A 25,197-nucleotide genomic window follows, 5' to 3' on the forward strand; every position below is an offset into this window, starting at 1 on the left:
TGAGTAGAACCAGATCAGTATCGACCGCTTGGGCAAACTCAGTGAGTAGAACCAGATCAATGTCGACTGCGTGAGCAAACTCTGTGAGTAGAACCAGATCAATATTGACTGCGTGGGCAAACCCAGTGACTAGAACCAGATCAGTATCTACTGCGTGGGCAAACTCAGTGAGTAGAACCAGATCAGTATCGACCGCTTGGGCAAACTCAGTGAGTAGAACCAGATCAATGTCGACTGCGTGGGCAAACTCAGTGAGTAGAACCAGATCAGTATCGACCGCTTGGGCAAACTCAGTGAGTAGAACCAGATCAATATCGACTGCGTGGGCAAACCCAGTGAATAGAACCAGATCAGTATCGACTGCGTGGGCAAAATCGGTGAGTAGAACCAGATCAACATCGACTGCGTTGGCAAACTCAGTGAGTAGAACCAGATCAATTTCGACTGCGTGGGAAAACTCAGTGAGTAGAACCAGATCAACATCGACAGCGTGGGAAAAGTCAGTGAGTAGAACCAAATCAATATTGACTCCGTGGGCAAACTCTGTAAGTAGAACCAGATCAATATCAACTGTGTGGGCAAACTCAGTGAGTAGAACCAGATCAACATAAACTGCGTGGGCAAACTCAGTGAGCAGAACCAGATGAATATCGACTTTGTAGGCAAACTCAGTGAGTAGAACCAGATCAACATCAACTGCGTGGGCAAACTCAGTGAGCAGAACCAGATGAATATCGACTTTGTAGGCAAACTCAGTGAGTAGAACCAGATCAACATCAACTGCGTGGGCAAACTCAGTGAGCAGAACCAGATCAATATCGACTGCGTGGGCAAACTCAGTGAGCAGAACCAGATCAATATCGACTGCGTGGGCAAACTCAGATAGCAGAACCAGATCAATATCCGCTGCGTCGGCAAACTCAGTGAGTAGAACCAGATCATTATAGACTGCGTGGGCAAACTCAGGGAATAGAACCAGATCAATATCGACTGCGTGGGCAAACTTAGAGAGTAGAACCAGGTCAATATCGAATGAATGGGCAAACTCAGTGAGTGGAACCAGATCAGTATCGACTGCGTGGGCAAACTCGGTGAGTAGAACCAGATCAATATCGACTTCGTTGGCAAACTCAGTGAGTAGAACCAGATCAACATCGACTGCGTGGGTAAACTGAGTAAGTAGAACCAGATCAGTATAGACTGCGTGGGCAAACTCAGTGAGTAGAACCAGATCAGTGTCGACCGCTTGGGCAAACTCAGTGAGTAGAACCAGATCAATATGGACTGTGTGGGCAACCTCAGTGAGTAGAACCAGATCAACATTGACTGCATGGGCATCCTAAGTGAGTAGAACCAGATCAATATTGACTGCGTGGGCAAACTCGGTGAGTAGAACCAGATCAATATCGACTGTGTGGGCAAACTCAGTGAGTAGAACCAGATCAATATCATCAGCGTGGGCAAACTCAGTGAGTAGTACCAGATCAGTATCGACCACGTGGGCAAACTCTGTGAGTAGAACCAGATCAGTATCGACCGCTTGGGCAAACTCAGTGAGTAGAACCAGATCAATATCGACTGCGTGGGCAAACCCAGTGAATAGAACCAGATCAGTATCGACTGCGTGGGCAAACTCGGTGAGTAGAACCAGATCAATATCGACTGTGTTGGCAAACTCAGTGAGTAGAACCAGATCAACATCGACTGCGTTGGCAAACTCAGTGAGTAGAACTAGATCAATTTCGACTGCGTGGGCAAACTCAGTGAGTAGAACCAGATCAATATCGACTGCGTTGGCAAACTCAGTGAGTAGAACCAGATCAATTTCGACTGCGTGGGAAAACTCAGTGAGTAGAACCAGATCAACATCGACAGCGTGGGAAAAGTCAGTGAGTAGAACCAAATCAATATTGACTCCGTGGGCAAACTCTGTAAGTAGAACCAGATCAATATCAACTGTGTGGGCAAACTCAGTGAGTAGAACCAGATCAACATAAACTGCGTGGGCAAACTCAGTGAGCAGAACCAGATGAATATCGACTTTGTAGGCAAACTCAGTGAGTAGAACCAGATCAACATCAACTGCGTGGGCAAACTCAGTGAGCAGAACCAGATGAATATCGACTTTGTAGGCAAACTCAGTGAGTAGAACCAGATCAACATCAACTGCGTGGGCAAACTCAGTGAGCAGAACCAGATCAATATCGACTGCGTGGGCAAACTCAGTGAGCAGAACCAGATCAATATCGACTGCGTGGGCAAACTCAGATAGCAGAACCAGATCAATATCCGCTGCGTCGGCAAACTCAGTGAGTAGAACCAGATCATTATAGACTGCGTGGGCAAACTCAGGGAATAGAACCAGATCAATATCGACTGCGTGGGCAAACTTAGAGAGTAGAACCAGGTCAATATCGAATGAATGGGCAAACTCAGTGAGTGGAACCAGATCAGTATCGACTGCGTGGGCAAACTCGGTGAGTAGAACCAGATCAATATCGACTTCGTTGGCAAACTCAGTGAGTAGAACCAGATCAACATCGACTGCGTGGGTAAACTGAGTAAGTAGAACCAGATCAGTATAGTCTGCGTGGGCAAACTCAGTGAGTAGAACCAGATCAGTGTCGACCGCTTGGGCAAACTCAGTGAGTAGAACCAGATCAATATGGACTGTGTGGGCAACCTCAGTGAGTAGAACCAGATCAACATTGACTGCATGGGCATCCTAAGTGAGTAGAACCAGATCAATATTGACTGCGTGGGCAAACTCGGTGAGTAGAACCAGATCAATATCGACTGTGTGGGCAAACTCAGTGAGTAGAACCAGATCAATATCATCAGCGTGGGCAAACTCAGTGAGTAGTACCAGATCAGTATCGACCACGTGGGCAAACTCTGTGAGTAGAACCAGATCAGTATCGACCGCTTGGGCAAACTCAGTGAGTAGAACCAGATCAATATCGACTGCGTGGGCAAACCCAGTGAATAGAACCAGATCAGTATCGACTGCGTGGGCAAACTCGGTGAGTAGAACCAGATCAATATCGACTGTGTTGGCAAACTCAGTGAGTAGAACCAGATCAACATCGACTGCGTTGGCAAACTCAGTGAGTAGAACTAGATCAATTTCGACTGCGTGGGCAAACTCAGTGAGTAGAACCAGATCAATATCGACTGCGTGGGCAAACTCAGTGAGTGGAACCAGATCAATATCGACTGCGTGGGCAAACTCAGTGAGTGGAACCAGATCAGTATCGACTGCGCGGGCAAACTCAGTGAGTAGAACCAGATCAATATCGACTGCGTGGGCAAACTCAGTGGGTAGAACCAGATCAATATCGACTGCGTGGGCAAACTCAGTGAGTGGAACCAGATCAGTATTGACTTCGTGGGCAAACTCAGTGAGTGGAACCAGATCAGTATCGACTTCTGGGCAAACTCAGTGAGTGGTCAGTTGTAAATGTATGTGCTCATATATAACTCAAACAGCTTTCACATGCAGTCAATACCTACGGCCAATTGATTTAGTCCGATATGACTGCTTGAGGCCTAGAGCTTAGAGTGTGCTTGTCTCCGACAGCCTGGTTTTAATATGTACAGCGTTGTTCAGTAAACTTTCACAGTGGCGCAGGCATGAAATTGACTTGTGAGAATCTAGTAAGAAGAGGAGGAAGAAAAACAGTACGTCTTACCACTGTATTTCTTTATTAACAGCATGTGGGAAATTAATGAAACTCACTGGACCTGTAACAATAAAGACATCTGGCACCCGGTTCGGAGCATGGTTGACTGACCCACAGGCCTCTCGGAGAAACAACAGGGTGAGTTATGGGATGGGAGTGGATGAGGTGGGAGGTGATAGCTCTGTCTGCGGGTGTGTCTCTGGGTGTTAAACAACATCTCTGTTTTGTTTCCGGACTAATAAGGAAGGATTTATAACAATAATCAAAGACTGTCATGACCTAATATCATGGGGTTGGTTTTCTTCTAGGGGTTTCTGAGATGGGGGATATTCAATAGCTTTTCTGATGCAGAGGATCGTTTATTTTGATTCATAAGGCCTTGTAAAGTGGTTCAGGTATTATATTTATAATGCCTTGTGAAATCGTTCAGGTATTAGGTTCATAAGGCCTTGTGAAGTGGTTCAGGTATTAGGTTCATAAGGCCTTGTGAAGTGGTTCAGGTATTAGGTTCATAAGGCCTTGTGAAGTGGTTCAGGTTTTAGGTTCATAAGGCCTTGTGAAGTGGTTCAGGTATTAGGTTCATAAGGCCTTGTGAAGTGGTTCAGGTATTAGGTTCATAAGGCCTTTTGAAGTGGTTCAGGTATTAGGTTCATAAGGCCTTGTGAAGTGGTTCAGGTATTAGGTTCATAATGCCTTGTGAAGCGGTTCAGGTATTAGGTTCATAAGGCCTTGTGAAGTGGTTCAGGTACATTGCCTTGCAAAAGTATTCATCCCCCTTGCCATTTTTTTCTATTTTGTTGCATTTCAACCTGTCATTTAAATTGATTTTTATTTGGATTTCATGTAATGGACATACACAAAACAGTCCAAATTGGTGAAGTGAAATGAAAAAAAGAACATGGTAAAAAAAAAGGTTTTAAATTAAAAGTTGTGCGTGCATGTGTATTCACCCCCTTTGCTATGAAGCCCCTAAATAAGATCTGGTGCAACCAATTACCTTCAGAATTCACATAATTAGTTAACTAAAGCCCACCTGTGTGCAATGTAAGTGTCACATGATCTGTCACATGATCTCAGTATATATACACCTATTCTGAAAGGCCCCAGAGTCTGCATCACCAATAAGCAAGGGGCACCACCAAGCAAGTGGCACCATGAAGACCAAGGCACTCTCCAAACAGGTTGTGGAGAAGTAAAGATCAGGGTTGGGTTCTAAAAAAAATATTCTAAACTTTGAACAGCCCATAGAGCACCATTAAATCCATTATTAAAAAATGTAAAGAATATGGCACCACAACAAACCTGCCAAGAGAGGGCAGCCCACCAAAACTCACGGACCAGTCAAGGAGGGCATTAATCAGAGAGGCAACAAAGAGACAAAAGATAACCCTGAAGGAGCTGCAAATTATTTGTCCATAGGACCACTTTAAGACGTTCATTCCACAGAGCTGGGCTTTACGGAAGAGTGGCCAGAAAAAAGCCATTGCTTAAAGAAAAAAATAAGCGAACATGTTTGGTGTTTGCCAAAAGACATGTGGGAGTCTCCCCAAATATACGGAAGAAGGTACTCTGGTCAGATGAGGCTAAAATTGAGCTTTTTGGCCATCAAGGAAAACGCTATGTCTGGCGCAAACCAAACACCTCTCATCACCGCGAGAACACCATCCCCACAGTGAAGCATGGTGGTGGCAGTCTTCCAGAGATTTGAGACTGGGACGGAGGTTCACCTTCCAGCAGGACAATGACCCTAAGCATACTGCTAAAGCAACACTCGAGTGGATTAAGGGGAAACATTTAAATGTCTTGGAATGGCCTAGTCGTAGCCCAGACCTCAATCCAATTGAGAATCTGTGGTATGACTTAAAGATTGCTCTACATCAGCGGAACCCATCCAACTTGAAGGAGCTGGAGCAGTTTTGCCTTGAAAGATGGACAAAAATCCCAGTGGCTAGATGTGCCAAGCTTATAGAGACATACCCCAAGAGACTTGCAGCTGTAATTGCTGCAAAAGTTGGCTCTACAAATATATTGACTTTGGGGGGGTGAATAGTTATGCACGCTCAATGTTTGTTTCACAATAAAAAAATATTTTGCATCTTCAAAGTGGTAGGCATGTTTTGTTAATCAAATGATACAAACTCCCCCCAAAGAAAATCTATTTTAATTCCAGGTTGTAAGGCAACAAAATAGGAAAAATGCCAAGGAGGGTGAATACTTTCGCAAGCCACTGTATATTCATAAGGGAGATGGAGAAAGAAGTCACCTTTCCGTAAAGATATTTAAGTGTATGTTGCATGTTAACTCAGTCAGTGTTCAGTCTAATACATATCAGCTTGTGGTTTCCACTAATTCCTGCTATTCATCTTTCTTTGACATAGGTCTGGTACATGGACAGCTACACCAACAGTAAGATTGTACGTGAGTACAAGACCATGGACGACTTTGTAGCTAATGTGGTGTCTCGAACCTACAACCTCCCGTTTAAATGGGAGGGAACTGGTCACGTGGCGTACAATGGATCCCTGTATTACAACAAGTACCAGAGCAACATCATCGTCAAGTACAGTTTTGAGACGGGTCGGGTGTTGGCTCAGCGGGCTCTGGAGTACGCCGGCTTCCACAATACCTACCCCTACTCCTGGGGCGGATACTCCGACATCGATGTCATGGCCGACGAACTGGGCATGTGGGTAGTGTACGCAACCAATCAGAACGCGGGAAATATCGTCATCGCCCAGATGGACCCGGACACCCTGGAACTCCAGAAGATTTGGAATACAGAATATTCCAGACGGAACGCGGGGGAATCCTTTATGATCTGCGGAACACTCTACATCACCAACTCTCACCTGACGGGTGCTAAGGTTTACTACTCATACTCCACCAAGACCTCCAGCTATGAGTACACAGACATCCCGTTCCACAACCAGTACTTTCACATCTCCATGCTGGCCTATAACGCCAGAGAGAGGGCCCTCTATGGCTGGAACAATGGACACCAGGTGCTGTTCAATGTCACTCTGTTCCACGTCATCAAAACCCAAGACGACTCCTAGAGGACACGGGAGATGAAATGTCACAAGTCCTCATATGGACACCGTAGAAATGACAACAGCAACTTTCCAAGGCAAAGCGCCATCATTTGTGATATAAACAGGGACCTTGTTGCTTACAACCATGTTCATGTTTTTCCTCACCTCCTCCCTAAAGTGAACTGCTCTGTCATTACATTGCCATTACTAGAAGAAATTGCCTTTTTTATATATTCTGGGCCAGAACACTTGAGGTGACTTGAACATGGACAGAATGTCATAGATTCTATTTATCCTTTCTTCTTCTTTTTTTCTTTTTCCATCGCTGCTGAAAATAGGAGTTTACTATTTGGCCTTATTTACTGCTGTCTTTCGGTTCTCTATGATCCTCTTCTTTTTCCATCGCTGCTGAAAATAGGACTTTACTATTTGGCCTTATTTACTGCTGTCTTTAGGTTCTCTATGATCCACAGGTGTGCATGAATGTCTGACATTTTGTCTGCTGTAATTTACGATGATACAGTGTATTTGCTATGTTTCTGTACTAGATGTCCTTCAGTTCTCACAGTGTTTGTAGTGATGTCTAAAGTATTTAAACCTGGTTTAAGAAAAATACTCTCCAGAGTATTTGCTGCCATGTTACAAAAGGAAATGGACAGTCTTATTATAGAAAACATTGTGGTAACAATTGTATGTCTCTATGCGAAAGCTAAGTTAATATTTTTTTGTTATAAAATACTGTATCAAAAGTGTATCGGTTTTTTGATTTGTGTTTCAAAGGCATTACCTCTTATAGCACAAAACTGAAACCGACCAATCCAGCACCAAAGTAATTCAATGCTTTTATCTTGGTATGGATATGCTGCATCTTGATATACACTAAGTGCACTAAACATTAACAACTGCTCTTTCCAAGACATGGACTGACCAGGTGAATCCAGGAGAAACCTATGATCCCGTATTGATGTCACTTGTTTAAATCCACCTCAATCATTGTAGATGAAGGGGAGGAGACAGGTTAAAGAAGGATTTTTTAGCATTGAGACAACTGAGACATGGATTGTGTATCTGTGCCATTCAGAGAGTGAATGGACAAGACAGAAAATGTAAGTGCCTTTGAATGGAGTATGGTAGTAGGTGACAGGCACACCGGTTTGTGTCAAGAACTGTAACGCTTCTGGGTTCTTCACGCTCAGCAGTTTTCTGTGTGTACCAAGAATGATCCACCACCCAAAGGACATGCAGCCAACTTGACACAACTGTGGGAAGCATTGGAGTCAACATGGGCCAGCGTTCCTGTGGAACGCTTTCGACACCTTGTAGAGTCCATGCCCCGACAAAGTAAGGGGGGGACTGCAACTCAATGTACTCTCACACAAACACACATGTGCACACACCACACACAAACACACACATTGTTGTCACGCTCAACATGTTCTGCCAGCATCTTGGCATCTGTTTTACCTGTAGTCTGCCTGCATCTTGATATATGTTCTACCTGTAGTCAGCCAGCATCTTGATATCTGTTCTACCTGTAGTCTGCCTGCATCTTGATATCTGTTCTACCTGTAGTCTGCCAGCATCTTGATATCTGTTCTACCTGTAGTCTGCCAGCATCTTGATATCTGTTCTACCTGTAGTCTGCCTGCATCTTGATATCTGTTCTACCTGTAGTCTGCCAGCATCTTGATATCTGTTCTACCTGTAGACAGCCAGCATCTTGATATCTGTTCTACCTGTAGTCAGCCAGCATCTTGATATCTGTTCTACCTGTAGTCTGCCAGCATCTTGATATCTGTTCTACCTGTAGACAGCCAGCATCTTGATATCTGTTCTACCTGTAGTCAGCCAGCATCTTGATATCTGTTCTACCTGTAGTCTGCCAGCATCTTGATATCTGTTCTACCTGTAGTCAGCCAGCATCTTGATATCTGTTCTACCTGTAGTCAGCCAGCATCTTTATCTGTTCTACCTGTAGTCTGCGAGCATCTTGATATCTGTTCTACCTGTAGTCTGCCTGCATCTTGATATCTGTTCTACCTGTAGTCTGCCAGCATCTTGATATCTGTTCTACCTGTAGTCTGCCAGCATCTTGATATATGTTCTACCTGTAGTCTGCCTGCATCTTGATATCTGTTCTACCTGTAGTCTGCCTGCATCTTGATATCTGTTCTACCTGTAGTCTGCCAGCATCTTGATATCTGTTCTACCTGTAACATTTTTGAAAGAAGTCTGCCTGATAATACAACTCTGAAATAGGGAAATATCTTACAGTCAGAGAAAAAAAAATTAAAAACTCGACATCTTCCTGCCAAGATAAAAACAGCTCGGCTGAAGGGAATCCTATTATGAAGGCCCCGTTTATGAATAATGATGATGATGATGATGATGATGGATTGCAAAGATTAGAATTTTCATTTATCCGTTCTAAAGCTTTTTTGTCTGATGGTTGAGTGCTATCCTTTGGCATTCCAATCAGGAACAGGCAGAGAAGAGCTGGGATGATTCAGATTGCTGACTGCATCACCCCGCAGTCCCCACCCTTTGCATCCATATACTCATATTGTAGCTCAGTTTCTGTCACCAACACTGACGGTATATGGTAACTATCTATTTTATAAACACGCAAGCACACACACACACACACACACACACACACACACACACACACACACACACACACACACACACACACACACACACACACACACACACACACACACACACACACACACACACACACAAACATAATTTCTGATAAAATCACCAATCTGTCTGGTTTGACAGTTTTACAGTAGCAGGCCATGAGACATTCTAAATCATTGACCATCTCTCTCCCTCCACTCCACTTCTCTTAAAATAACTACTACACCTCTCTACCTCCCATCCTCTTCTCTTAAAATAACTACTACACCTCTATACCTCCCCTCCACTTCTCTTAAAATAACTACTACACCTCTCTACCTCCCCTCCACTTCTCTTAAAATAACTACTACACCTCTCTACCTCCCCCTCCACTTCTCTTAAAATAACTACTACACCTCTCTACCTCCCCCTCCTCTTCTCTTAAAATAACTACTACACCTCTCTACCTCCCCTCCACTTCTCTTAAAATAACTACTACACCTCTCTACCTCCCCCTCCACTTCTCTTAAAATAACTACTACACCTCTCCACCTCCCCCTCCACTTCTCTTAAAATAACTACTACACCTCTCTACCTCCCCTCCACTTCTCTTAAAATAACTACTACACCTCTCTACCTCCCCTCCACTTCTCTTAAAAAACAACACCTCTCTACCTCCCCATCCTCTTCTATTAAAAAACTATTACACCTCTCTACCTCCCCATCCTCTTCTATTAAAAAACTATTACACCTCTCTACCTCCCCCTCCTCTCTTAAATAACAACACCTCTCTCCCTCCTCTTCTCTTCTCTTAAAAAACAACACCTCTCTCCCTCTTCTTCTCTTCTCTTAAAAAACAACACCTCTCTCCCTCCCCTCCTCTTCTCTTAAAAAACAACACCTCTCTCCCTCCCCTCCTCTTCTCTTAAAAAACAACACCTCTCTCCCTCCTCTTCTCTTCTCTTAAAAAACAACACCTCTCTCCCTCCTCTTCTCTTCTCTTAAAAAACAACACCTCTCTCTCTCCTCTTCTCTTCTATTAAAAAACACCTCTCTCCCTCTTCTTCTCTTCTCTTAAAAAAAAACCTCTCTCCCTCCCCCTTTCTTCTCTTCAAATCTCCCTCCTCTTCTCTTCTCTTAAAAAACAACACCTCTCTCTCTCCTCTTCTCTTCTATTAAAAAACACCTCTCTCCCTCTTCTTCTCTTCTCTTAAAAAACAACACCTCTCTCCCTCCCCCTCTTCTTCTCTTCGAAAAATAACAATAGTAAAGTGCCTAACACTATCATGAATCCAAATTGATTTCCCATCTAGAGGCCTCAGCTACAAATGTCTCCAGTGTGATCATCTCCCCTCCCCGCTGTGCCCCCTCTGCGCTGTCCCCTCTCCCCGCTGTCCCCTCTCCACGCTTTCCTCCTTCCCGCCAACCCCCTACCCCACTGTCTCCCCTCCCAACTGTCCCCCCGCACATCGCCCCCAACGGAAAATAAAAAATCCATCAGACATCAGCAGTTCTGTATTAAATCAGAACGAGATCTTCCAGAGAAGTTGATTAGCATTGATTGTCCCACCCTTTCCTCTCTCCACATGTGTCTGCCTTGCTGGGAGGGAGGGAGGGAGGGAGGGAGGGAGGGAGGGAGGGAGGGAGGGAGGGAGGAGGGAGGGAGGGACAGGTTCACAGCAATAGGATCATAACCTCAAACACTGTTAGTTTGACTGATCATGTCTTATCAACACACAGTAAAAAACCTGGAACACTTCACTGGGTGCTATATCAATACACAGTATAACACTTCACTGGGTGCTATATCAATACACAGTATAACACTTCACTGGGTGCTATATCAATACACAGTATAACACTTCACTGGGTGCTATATCAATACACAGTATAACACTTCACTGGGTGCTATAACAATACACAGTATAACACTTCACTGGGTGCTATATCAAAACACAGTATAACACTTCACTGGGTGCTATATCAATACACAGTATAACACTTCACTGGGTGCTATAACAATACACAACAAATAACCTGGATTGCTTCACCGGGTGAATGAATATACACACACACACACACACACACACACACACACACACACACACACACACACACACACACACACACACACACACACACACACACACACACACACACACACACACACACACACACACACACACACACACACAAACACACAGAGGTATTGCAGTGACAAACGAGGACAAGCATTGATGAATACAGGCTTGGACTCATCAGTATGGAAATGGCATGGCAATTGTATCTTTTATTTATTTTCTCCTACATGGACAAACAGTAGTAGTGTAAAGTGGGTCCTTCATTATGACTATGCATGTACTCCCTCTCAGGGGCTTAGAAAGGCCTCCTCTCAGCCAGATTGGACCAACTTCCCACCAGGACGATGCTGGGTGTGTAGAGAATTTTGTGTAGAATATCAATTCATATTTATCGGTTAATAATCCCCCCCGTGCTTCGCATGCTCGCTTGCTGTTCCATTCCAGCTACATTCAGTTCTCTGATTTACACCCGGGGTATTGACTGTGTGGTATCTGTCAATAGTCACACAGGCTTTGTCATTCACCTTCAGAAGTCCTGATTCCACATTAGTGAGAGGGGTTCAAGACACTTCACACATTATCTACCACAATCTCCCCACTAAAGTTTGATGATAGATAGCTTAAAGGACTTTTTCTGAAGCCCCAGGAACATTTTCCACTTGATTTTATTCTTCTCTGTATGGTGTGCCTCACATTCAGTAGCTTCAGGGCCTCTGCCTCACAAAGGGCTTCAAAAGTAGGAGTGTTATTGCTATTGGGGGAATATTGTGATTTATGAGACTGTAATTGTATTAAGTCAGGAAAGGACAGAGAATATAGGGGATGGAGGTGGTGGAGGGGATGGAGGTGGTGGAGGTGGAGGGGATAGTGGTGATGGAGGTGGTGGTGGTGGTGGTGGAGGGGATGGAGGTGGTGGTGGTGGAGGGGATGGTGGTGGTGGTGGAGGGGATGGTGGTGGTGGAGGTGGTGGAGGGGGTGGTGGTGGTGGAGGTGGTGGAGGGGATGGAGTTGGTGGAGGGGATAGTGGTGGTGGAGGGGATGGAGGTGGTGGTGGAGGGGATGGAGGTGGTGGAGGGGATGGAGGTGGTCGAGGTGGTGGAGGGGATGGAGGTGGTCGAGGTGGTGGAGGGGATGGAGTTGGTGGAGGGGATGGTGGTGGTGGAGGGGATGGTGGTGGTGGAGGTGGTGGAGGGGATGGAGTTGGTGGAGGGGATGGTGGTGGTGGAGGTGATAGTGGTGGAGGTGGTGGAGGGGATGGAGGTGGTGGAGGTGGTGGAGGGGATAGTGGTGGAGGTGGAGTGGATAGTGGTGATGGAGGTGGTGGAGGTGGTGGAGGGGATGGTGGTGGTGGAGGTGGTGGAGGGGATGGAGTTGGTGGAGGGGATGGTGGTGGTGGAGGGGATGGAGGTGGTGGAGGTGGTGGTGGAGGGGATGGAGGTGGTGGTGGAGGGGATGGAGGTGGTGGAGGGGATGGAGGTGGTCGAGGTGGTGGAGGGGATGGAGGTGGTGGTGGTGGTGGAGGGGATGGTGGTGGTGGAGGTGGTGGAGGGGATGGAGTTGGTGGAGGGGATGGTGGTGGTGGAGGGGGTGGTGGAGGGGATGGAGTTGGTGGAGGGGATGGAGGTGGTTGAGGGGATGGTGGTGGTGGAGGGGATAGTGGTGGAGGTGGTGGTGTTGGAGGGGATGGAGTTGGTGGAGGGGATGGAGGTGGTGGAGGGGATAGAGTTGGTGGTGGTGGAGGGGATGGTGGTGGTGGAGGTGATAGTGGTGGAGGGGATGGAGGTGGTGGAGGTGATAGTGGTGGTGGTGGTGGAGGGGATGGAGTTGGTGGAGGGGATGGAGGTGGTGGAGGGGATGGTGGTGGTGGAGGGGATGGAGGTGGTGGAGGTGGTGGTGGTGGAGGGGATGGAGGTGGTCGAGGTGGTGGAGGGGATGGAGGGGGTGGTGGTGGTGGAGGGGATGGAGGTGGTGGTGGTGGTGGAGGGGATGGAAGTGGTGGTGGTGGTGGAGGGGATGGAGGTGGTGGTGGTGGTGGAGGGGATGGTGGTGGTGGAGGTGGTGGAGGGGATGGAGTTGGTGGAGGGGATGGTGGTGGTAGAGGGGGTGGTGGAGGGGATGGAGTTGGTGGAGGGGATGGAGGTGGTTGAGGGGATGGTGGTGGTGGAGGGGATAGTGGTGGAGGTGGAGTGGATAGTGGTGATGGAGGTGGTGGAGGTGGTGGAGGGGATGGTGGTGGTGGAGGTGGTGGAGGGGATGGAGGTTGTGGTGGTGGTGGAGGGGATGGTGGTGGTGGAGGTGGTGGAGGGGATGGTGGTGGTGGAGGTGGTGGAGGGGATGGAGTTGGTGGAGGGGATGGTGGTGGTGGAGGGGATGGAGGTGGTGGAGGTGGTGGTGGAGGGGATGGAGGTGGCGGTGGAGGGGATGGAGGTGGTGGAGGGGTCGGAGGTGGTCGAGGTGGTGGAGGGGATGGAGGTGGTGGTGGTGGTGGAGGGGATGGTGGTGGTGGAGGTGGTGGAGGGGATGGAGTTGGTGGAGGGGATGGTGGTGGTGGAGGGGGTGGTGGAGGGGATGGAGTTGGTGGAGGGGATGGAGGTGGTTGAGGGGATGGTGGTGGTGGAGGGGATAGTGTTGGAGGTGGTGGTGTTGGAGAGGATGGAGGTGGTGGAGGGGATGGAGTTGGTGGAGGGGATGGAGGTGGTGGAGGGGATAGAGTTGGTGGTGGTGGAGGGATGGTGGTTGGTGGAGGTGATAGTGGTGGAGGGGATGGAGGTGGTGGAGGTGATAGTGGTGGTGGTGGTGGAGGGGATGGAGTTGGTGGAGGGGATGGAGGTGGTGGAGGGGATGGTGGTGGTGGAGGGGATGGAGGTGGTGGAGGTGGTGGTGGTGGAGGGGATGGAGGTGGTGGAGGGGATGGAGGTGGTGGAGGGGATGGAGGTGGTGGTGGTGGTGGAGGGGATGGAGGTGGTGGTGGTGGTGGAGGGGATGGTGGTGGTGGAGGTGGTGGAGGGGATGGAGTTGGTGGAGGGGATGGTGGTGGTAGAGGGGGTGGTGGAGGGGATGGAGTTGGTGGAGGGGATGGAGGTGGTTGAGGGGATGGTGGTGGTGGAGGGGATAGTGGTGGAGGTGGTGGTGTTGGAGGGGATGGAGGTGGTGGAGGGGATGGAGTTGGTGGAGGGGATGGAGGTGGTGGAGGGGATAGAGTTGGTGGTGGTGGAGGGGATGGTGGTGGTGGAGGTGATAGTGGTGGAGGGGATGGAGGTGGTGGAGGTGGTGGAGGTGATAGTGGTGGTGGTGGTGGAGGGGATGGAGGTGGTGGAGGAGATGGAGGTGGTGGAGGTGATAGTGGTGGAGGGGATGGAGGTGCTGGAGGTGATAGTGCTGGAGGTGGTGGAGGGGATGGAGGTGGTGGAGGTGGTGGCGGTGATAGTGGTGGTGGAGGGGATGGAGGTGGTGGAGGGGATGGAGGTGGTGGAGGTGACAGTGGTGGAGGGGATGGAGGTGCTGGAGGTGATAGTGCTGGAGGTACTTGAGGGGATGGATGTGGTGGAGGAGGTGGTATTGGGGATGGAGGTGGTGGAGGTGCCAGTGGTGGAGGGGATGGAGGTGGTGGAGGTGGTGGAGGTGATAGTGGTGGAGGTGGTTTTTGAAGGTGATGGAGGAGATGGTGAGAATTCTCCACTTTGATGACAAACTAGCCATTCCGTGATCTCAAGGGAATCAATACAGTAAGAAGAATCTAGATTTCTTTGATTAAGGATATTCACATTTTGAATCCTCTCTTCATCCCCAAAGCCCTAATGTAATACACATTTTATTACTGTAACCCAGCACTGACACTCTGAGAGAGACACCCTCAAGTTTCCCTCCTTTTCATACTGCAACAGCACCATTAACATTCTGGGTAAAGTAGTCTGGGTGATGTGGTCTGGGTGATGTAGACTGGGTGATGTAGTCTGGGTAATATATTCTGGGTGATTTGAGAAATCAAATGTTAATACCTCTGTTTTATCTAAAATACCTTCCATTTCCTGTCCGTAATAACCTATGAGTTTCAGAGTTACAGAACATGTATGTTCATTTCAGAGGAGTCAGCCAGAATACCATTAGACATGCACCTCTCTGGAGAGTGGACATGACTGTTTATTTTTTGAACCATTGCTATTGGCTCTAAAGATAACGGTGGCTAAATGCCAGAGGGGATGAGTCATTAAGAGGAGTTACTATGTGTGTGACGTAAGAATGAAACCTGTATAAAGTGTGTGTGCCAAGGCTGGAAAGTTGGTTGTTTTCATGAACCAGCTCGGCTTATATTACTATTGTAATACAAGTCTATTTGAACTCACAGGCTCCAGTATTTCAGAAATATTATTGACTGAATATTTCCACGACAGGAATAGACAGGAAAATTCCCCTTTGCAGAGGGAGAAATTACTTGACTAGATGGAGGGTCTTTGTACTGTGTAATTACCATTTCATTTGGTAGAGTTCTCTCTCTGCTCTGACTTGACAGGCTGCTGGCATAATTGAGATGGGAGCTGTTGGGACGGAGAGGGAACCAATGGGAGTGATGACATCTCACTGCATATAGACATGACATATCTCACTGCATATAGACATGACATATCTCACTGCACATAGTCATGACATATCTCACTGCATATAGTCATGACATATCTCACTGCATATAGTCATGACATGACATGTCTCACTGCTTATAGACATGACACTCACTGCATATAGACATGACATATCTCACTGCATATAGTCATGACATATCTCACTGCATATAGTCATGACATGACATGTCTCACTGCATATAGACATGACATATCTCACAGCATATAGTCATGACATGACATGTCCCACTGCTTATAGACATGACATATCTCACTGCATATAGACATGACGTATCTCACTGCATATAGTCATGACATGACATGTCTCACTGCTTATAGACATGACATATCTCACTGCATATAGACATGACGTATCTCACTGCATATAGTCATGACATGACATGTCTCACTGCTTATAGACATGACATATCTCACTGCATGTAGACATGACATGACATATCTCACTGCATATAGACATGACATGACATATCTCACTGCATATAGTGTGGTGGCTAATTTCTGCATTACCAAATGAGGAGAGTTACAAACTTCACACACCAGTCAGAGTTATACTTAAACTACATCTTTAATAATAAGAGCTTTGCAATAGCACTGACTTTCAACGATTCCCTATTTCTAATGGACCGTTGAGAGTGACAACACAAAAGTACAAAGATCTTTTATAGCCGAGATACACCCCTCTCAACCTACATGACGAACAACAGATACATAGAATGGTCACAAGGTTAAGATTTGTATGAAAGATATCTATAAAACATAGCAGACAGCATCTGCTATGTCAACAGTTTTCATTGTACAGACCAGTGTCTGGTCCTCCTACTCCAAACTGGAACCGTCTCTTCCTGGTACGGTATAGAACAGAACCATTAGCTCATGTTTTTTTATCACGATTATTATACAGATCAGAATCTCAATGCATTCTTAATCTAAATTACTATAATTGTATGTGGTGTAGACCTCTACAATCAACCTGATACCCCAAAAGTCTAAAACAATTTTTTGGGCACAGTTGACCAACCCCCTCCTTCAGGCACTGATTGTTCTGGCGTCCTTTTCTTCAGATAGCTTTACAGTTCAAAGTGGATGGCCCATGATAATGTCCCAATTTCAATGTTTCACCTTATGTCTTGTCCATTTGTCAACCAGTATACCAGCATCATAAGAGAAGTTTAGAACAGATCTCTCTCCATGCTCACTCCACGTGGACTCCTCTCACACTCCTGAGAAAAACATGAGAGAAAAGCAGTTGATAGCTTAGATCGGATACGGTACACCGATTTCTGGCTCAGCTCAATTCTCTCGGTAGAAGTGTTTCGGACAGGGCCATATTCAACGCCTTTGTCACTCTTCTTCAGCCAGTTAGAGGGGGTTCGAGGTACACACATGGTTTGGTCCAATTATCTCTTCCATGCATTAAGATACCGTCTTATGTCACTTTTCATGATAACCTCGAAAGAACAGATCAGAACAACAGTTTAGTTCAGTTCATTAACTACATGATAAATTATTACTTTTACCAATTATTCTTAATACAAATGTCTAAACATATTTCAAAGAGAATAACAACACATTCTATTGAAACTATTCTTTCAAATTGGCTTATACTCCCCATCACACTGTCAACTCCATCGCAGAGCCACAGGATCAGGAAGTTAGATCTATAACCCAGCGGGAATAGAACAGAACAAACAACACAACAATACACTCCTTCACATATCACTCAAGGTGTGTAAACTTCAATCCAAAACCTCAAAGGACTGAATCCAAAACATCAAAGGACTATATCCTCCCCCATTTTTAACACATAACTCTCCATCAGAGTAATGTATAAAACAACACTACTACTGGTCAAAAGATAGAACTACATTTCAAATAACATAATCAAATTAAAATCACTACTCTGAAAAACACCACAAAGAAAAATGATTGTACCCATATAGCCATAGGAAAATAGACAAAGCAGCCTACCCTTAGTTAAAGACAATGCCCTCCTTCTTCACATAGGTCCAACTTACAAATATGGCTAAGAACTATAAACTCCATCATAATTATCAATTTCACGAATTACCTTCAAATCAGTATAACACATGACCTTAAATTCATCATCCAAATGGCTTTCCAATGAGGGTGATCAAGCCACAATGAAAAGTCATGATACGGGTCATAGGTCATACCAACCCTTCAAAGAAGTGTCTCTTACTATATTAGACAAATAAAAAAAGAGTCAAACATTTCCTACATGTTGTATCCCAGGTTCCCAGAACATTCCTTTATCAAAAGAATTCACATGTTTAATTAAAACTCAGAAAATAAAATGTCCATGTGTGTGGGTGCCCCTTTAGCCTGTTGAGGGTAGGGGGCAGTATTGACACGGCTGGATAAAAAACGTACCCGATTTAATCTGGTTACTACTCCTGCCCAGTAACTAGAATATGCATATAATTATTGGCTTTGGATAGAAAACACTCCAAAGTTTCTAAAACTGTTTGAATGGTGTCTGTGAGTATAACAGAACTCAAATGGCAGGTCAAAACCTGAGAGATTCCTTTACAGGAAGTGGCCTGTCTGACCATTTATTGTCTTTCTTTGACATCTCTTTCTAAAACTTAGGATCTCTGTGGTAACGTGACACTTCCCACGGCTCCAATAGGCTCTCAGAGCCCGGGAAAAACCTGAATGTCGTCATTCCAGCCCCAGGCTGAAACACATTATCGCCTTTCTCAAGTGGCCGATCAAGGGACAGTGGGCTTAGGCGCGTGCCCTGGCGGCCCCCGTCTTTGTGTTTTTTCCTCTGTTTACCGAAAAGGAGATTCCCGGTCGGAATATTATCGCTTTTTTACGAGATAAATTGCATAAAAATTGATTTTAAACAGCGGTTGACATGCTTCGAAGTATGGTAATGGAATATTTAGAATTTTTTTGTCACGAATTGCACCATGCTCGTAACCCTGATTTACCCTTTAGGATAGTGTCTGGAACGCACGAACAAAACGCCGCTATTTGGATATAACAATGGATTATTTGGGACCAAACCAACATTTGTTATTGAAGTAGAAGTCCTGGGAGTGCATTCTGATGAAGACAGCAAATGTAATAACATTTTTGTTATAGTAAATCTGATTTTGGTGAAGGCTAAACTTGCCGGGTGTCTAAATAGCTAGCCCGTGATGGCTGGGCTATGTACTTAGAATATTGCAAAATGTGCTTTCACCAAAAAGCTATTTTAAAATCGGACATAGAGTGCATAGAGGAGTTCTGTATCTATAATTCTTAAAATAATTGTTACGCTTTTTGTGAACGTTTATCGTGAGTAATTTAGTAAATTGTTAGTAAATTCCCCGGAAGTTTGCGGGGGGTATGCTAGTTCTGAACGTCACATGCTAATGTAAAAAGCTGTTTTTTGATATAAATATGAACTTGATTGAACAAAACATGCATGTATTGTATAACATAATGTCCTAGGGTGGTCATCTGATCAAGATCATCAAAGGTTAGTGCTGCATTTAGCTGTCTTCTGGGTTTTTGTGACATTATATGCTAGCTTGAAAAATGGGTGTCTGATTATTTCTGGCTGGGTACTCTGCTGACATAATCTAATGTTTTGCTTTCATTGTAAAGCCTTTTTGAAATCGGACAGTGTGGTTAGATTAACGAGAGTCTTGTCTTTAAATAGCTGTAAAATAGTCATATGTTTGAGAAATTGAAGTAATAGGATTTTTAAGGTATTTGAAAATCGCGCCACTGGATTACACTGGCTGTTGCGTAGGTGGGACGAATTCGTCCCGCCTAGCCCAGAGAGGTTAAGGTATCGTAGCACTAAGACAAATGTAAAACTCACCAAACCCAAAGGAAATACAAAATCAAATCAAACACTACTTTAAAAACACCAACAAATAGTCATAACAAATGTGTTGTGTGTGTGTATTTGCAAACCTTAAGGTAAAAACAAACAAAACATTTCCAGGCCTTTTCAATTTTTGTAGTTTACAGCCTGTCTCACTCACCCAAGATTATAACCCCAGGAAACATTCCAAAGAGAGACAATGAAATCCCCATTTTCCCAAAGAAAAACACAAAACACTTCGTTAGCATTCAGTGGTGTGGAGGCTGTGCTTTGGCAAAATGGGTGGGGTTATATCCTACCTGTTTGGCCCTGTCCGGGGGTTTCATCGGATGGGGCCACAGTGTCTCCTGACCCCTCCTGTCTCAGCCCCAGTATTTATGCTGCAGTAGTTTATGTGTCGGGGGGCTAGGGTCAGTCTGTCACATCTGGAGTAGTTCTCTTGTCTTTTCCGGTGTCCTGTGTGAATTTAAATATGCTCTCTCTAATTCTATCTTTTTCTTTCTTTCTCTCTCTCGGAGGACCTGAGCCCTAGGACCATGCCTCAGGACTACCTGGCTTGATGACTCCTTGCTGTCCCCAGTTCACCTGGCCGTGCTGCTGCTCCAGTTCCAACTGTTCTTCCTGCAGCTATGGAACCCTGACCTGTTCACCGGACGTGCTACCTGTCCCAGACCTGTTGACCCAGACCTGCTGGAACCCTGACCTATTCACCGGACGTGTTACCTGTCCCAGACCTGCTGTTTTCAACTCTCTAGAGACAGCAGGAGCGGTAGAGATACTCTCAAAGATCGGCTATGAAAAAGCCAACTGACACTTACTCTTGTGTTACTGACTTGTTGCACCCTCGACAACTACTATGATTATTATTATTTGACAATGCTGGTCATTTATGAACATTTGAACATCTAGGCCATGTGCTGTTATAATCTCCACCCGGCACAGCCAGAAGAGGACTGGCTACCCCTCATAGCCTGGTTCCTCTCTAGGTTTCTTCCTAGGTTTTGGCCTTTCTAGGGAGTTTTTCCTAGCCACCGTGCTTCTACACCTGCATTGCTTGCTGTTTGGGGTTTTAGGCTGGGTTTCTGTACAGCACTTTGTGATATCAACTGATGTAAGAAGGGCTATATAAATACATTTGATTTGATTTGATTATACTACACCGATTCAGAAACCCAAAAGTTAACTACAAACAAAAACTGATAATAATGATAATCCCACTGTACTCCCTCAAATCATTAATCATTAGTTTTAATCTACATCAATGTATATGTATGCTTAATTGAACATGCGCTACCCTTAGATACAATTATCCTGGTATCATTACTAGACCAATGTCCAACAAATATGTGATAGCTTTTTCTCCTTTGGATTGTTCCTGTTACCCCACTAAATGTAAAAAGAATTCTGTCGCAAATTTAGTACATTTCTCAGCGTAAGGAATCAGTGATATTTAATCTCAGGCATTTAATAAAAATGTAGACATGTTCTCCCATGTCACCTTTAACATACATACTTTAGGTGACTTCCATCCGTCCCAGAAGAAAGAATCCTACTCAAACACATCAGATAATACAATGTTTAATGAAGTGAAATCAACACACAAAATAAACAGTAAACAATAAACAAACCCATAACCCCTTTCCAACAATCTAATCATTTCAACCTGTTGCATAAATTTAGTAAAAACAAACCTGTTGTTTAACAAATCTAAAACCTTTAAATAGTTGGTGCTGTCTCATCAGCGTAAGAGTCAAAACCAACTTTTTTCCACTCATATCTACAATGTTTGCGTTCCACAAAGATCAATACTGTTCAGCTCGTACATTAATGATCTTCCTTCTGTCTGTACAGGGTCTGAAATTCCAATGTATGCAGATGGATACAAGGATAAATGCATGCAAATAACAAACAAACTACCCAAGAACTCACTACTGCAATGGTTAAGATGACAAAGTTGCTCAGAGACTCATGTTTGCATCTCAATAAAAATTTAAAATAAACACAGTCTGCATGTTCCTCACAAAGAAAACAACTGATGCCCCTGAGCCAGATGTCTATGTATCAGGGGAAAAGCTCCAGGTGGTATCTGATGCTACTGAACCAGATGTCTGTGTATCAGGGGAAAAGCTCCAGGTGGTATCTGATTTTAAGTACCTTGGCATCATACTTGATTCCAACCTCTCTTTTAAAAAGCAGGTGAAAAAGGTAATTCAAATAACCAAATTCAACCTAGCTAATTTCCAAAACTTATGAAATTGTTTGACTACAGAGGTAACAAAACTATACTTCAAATCTATGATACTCCCCCACTTAACATACTACTTTACTGGTTTGGCCCAAGCTTGCTGTACAACATTAAAACCCATTCAGTCTGTCTACAAACAGGCTCTCAAAGTGCTTGATAGAAAGCCCAATAGCTATAGAAAGCATAAACTCCTGCCCTCCACTCAGTACTTTTGTTAAACAGAAAACCCAAACCTTATGGCAGCAGATCCACAAGGTCCACCATGAGAGATGACTGTATAGTTCCCTTAAGGAAAAGCACCTTTAATAAATCTGCTTTCAGTGTGAGAGCTTCCCATGTCTGGAATACCCTGCCATTAGACATACACACAACTGTGATTCACTTGCACTGTCCCTGTAAAAATAAAAATAAACTCAAACTGCAATCCACTTTAATGACCTGACGTTGTTCCACGTAATGGAAACAGATTATAATGTTAAAATACATTAACTTCCTGCTCAAATTCACTGGTGTTACCTAAACAATAAACCAAGCAACAATCATCAGAATACATTATCACAAAATGTTTCCTTATTCACACCTGAATTCCTTACAGCCCAATATAGCCCAGCGCGCACAACCAACTCTCCTATCCTTACCAGTAGGCAAAAATATAACCCCTACTCAAACAACGTTCTGCCTTACCTCTATCGTAAGATTAAAACCAAACTTTACAACTTTCTCTTCTCTTTCGGCTTCACACTTATGAAATGTCCAAGACTTTAAAAATGACATGTAAAGAGCCAAATGTATAAAATACATCAGTCGATCCATAAGAATAAAAAACACATTTCGGTTGGCACAACTCTATCGCAATTACCTCTCCGAGATTTAGGTAACTGTCTCTTCCTTGATTCAGTTATTTAAATACGACTCCTATTCTTTTCAATATGTTATTTCAGCAGACCATTTAGGCAACAGACAACGTATTACATCAAAATTGCCTCGCTATTTATGTTGAATGAATTAGTCTCTTAATTTAATACTAAAAAAGCTATTAAAACGTTCAGTTTATATCTTAAACAAACACTAGCGACCGTATCTTTCCAGGCAAAACATACCAATAGTTGTATTTCAATCAGAAACCCAGATTTTAAGTCAGTTCATTGGCTGGGAAATGAACCCGGGCCTCCCGCGTGGCAGGTGAGAATTCTACCACTGAACCACCAATGCTATTTAAATGACTAAGATGCCCCGCAAATAAACCAATTGACAATTGTCTGTAGTCATAAAATCAGGCACATACTACTGAGACAATTCCCAGAAAATGGCCCTAATTTAAAGGTCCAAGCGTTACTCCGGCGATGATTCTCACACGCCAAATGCATAGATTAGCAGTCAAAGAGTAAAATCGACATTCATTGACTAGGAAACAGATCTTGCGCCTTTTAATAAAAGTAGATTATGTTTTCTCATGCAACGTATTTCAATTACTTTACTACATCACATTAATCACGCAATGATAATTAGTTTGATGGATACCCTAGGCTTTGTACGACATTATAAATTACGTCGAGATTCCATCTTAATTCACTCTAACTTTATGTAAAAAGGTTTATTCAATAAATCCAGCAACTCCTCTCATACTGGGAAGAAAAAATAAAACATTTTCAGACCTTATTAAGGGCAGTTTTATTTCAAATGTAGTACCCAGACGGAGATAATCCGTCTAATAAGCGTTTTCTAGTTACATCGTTAGGGTAAGATAACCAAAAGTGGACACACTCCAATCAGTTTCTAGAGCACAATTGCCCAGATTTTGTAGACAGTTTAATAGTGCTTAAAACCTCATCTTTATCAAATTATCCATTAATGATACCAACTAAAAACCTATGTACGTCTACGAATGGGTGGTTTAAATTGTATCTCATTATATTGTCAGCATTACTTTATCAAATCTCTAGTAATCGATTATACACACATACAATTTATCATATTTTCATATATTCACAGAATCCATATAAAACGTTAGAAATTCTTAGGTACTCACACAGAACTTTAAGGATCACCCACACAGGATTGGTCAGATGCTCACACAGAACTGGCCAGATGTCCACACAGAACATCAGAACATAATTGAAAGGTTATCCACACAGAGTCAACCTACCCCGCTCACACAGAACGCTCCTACAAAGATTACCTAGTGGTCCCAAAACAAAATACTCACACAGAGTAACCCAGGGCATACCTGGCTAGCACATTTAAAATAATTTGAATTCACCACCTCTGAGGGTCACTTAGACAGTCACACAGACACTTTCAGAATGAGGTCCTTATTCCAATAGGGTTTCACCAAGTACCGTGTTTCACAAAGAACACACAGTCACCCTGGCCCCTCACCCCCACAGACCGCACCAATCCCCACTGTGATCAATTCAGTGTCGGGACGGCTCTAGGTCGCCCGCAACCGACCAGTGGCAGAGTATCTTTGAGTCCGCAAACTCTCAGATTACTCTCCTCTGACTCGGCCCTGTTTACGCCTCCAAGGTGCCCCCCTCACAAAGGAATACACACTCAGAGCTCACATAACAGAGGCTTTTCTAAAAACTCGACTTCAAGTGTGGTTCTCGCACCTCTTTCTTTAAAAAAATTAGTTTGAGATGTGGTATCCACTCGGCTCGCTGCCTCTCAGATCAAAGGTGGGTCCATCTGCTTCGTTCCCGAAGTGTGGTTTCCCTGAGATCCCAAGTTTGAGGGATCCCTCGTGCACCATTTGCCCAGATCGTTGGGAGCGGTAACCAAGTGAAGATTCACATCCCATCCCCGTCGCCAAATGTGGTGGCTAATTTCTGCATTACCAAATGAGGAGAGTTACAAACTTCACACACCAGTCAGAGTTATACTTAAACTACATCTTTAATAATAAGAGCTTTGCAATAGCACTTGACTTTCAATGATGCGCCATTGAAAGTGACAACACAAAAGTACAAAGATCTTTTATAGCCAAGATACACCCCTCTCAACGTACATGACGAACAACAGATACATAGAATGGTCACAAGGTTAAGATT

General features: G+C 44.4%; 1 protein-coding gene across 1 annotated transcript in view; it reads left to right on the plus strand.

Moving 5' to 3' along the window:
* Nucleotides 1-7,467, plus strand: part of LOC106590643 (noelin-3) — a 56,156-nt gene extending 48,689 nt beyond the window's left edge. The window contains exons 5-6 of the mRNA XM_014181779.2: nt 3,715-3,821; nt 6,062-7,467. Of these exons, the coding sequence (XP_014037254.2) occupies nt 3,715-3,821; nt 6,062-6,739 (785 nt within the window). The 3' untranslated portion in view covers nt 6,740-7,467. The remainder of the gene's footprint in view (nt 1-3,714; nt 3,822-6,061) is intronic.
* The last annotated feature ends 17,730 nt before the right edge of the window (nt 7,468-25,197 follow it).

Source organism: Salmo salar, chromosome ssa29 (assembly GCF_905237065.1).
Source record: "Salmo salar chromosome ssa29, Ssal_v3.1, whole genome shotgun sequence".
NCBI lineage: Eukaryota > Metazoa > Chordata > Actinopteri > Salmoniformes > Salmonidae > Salmo > Salmo salar.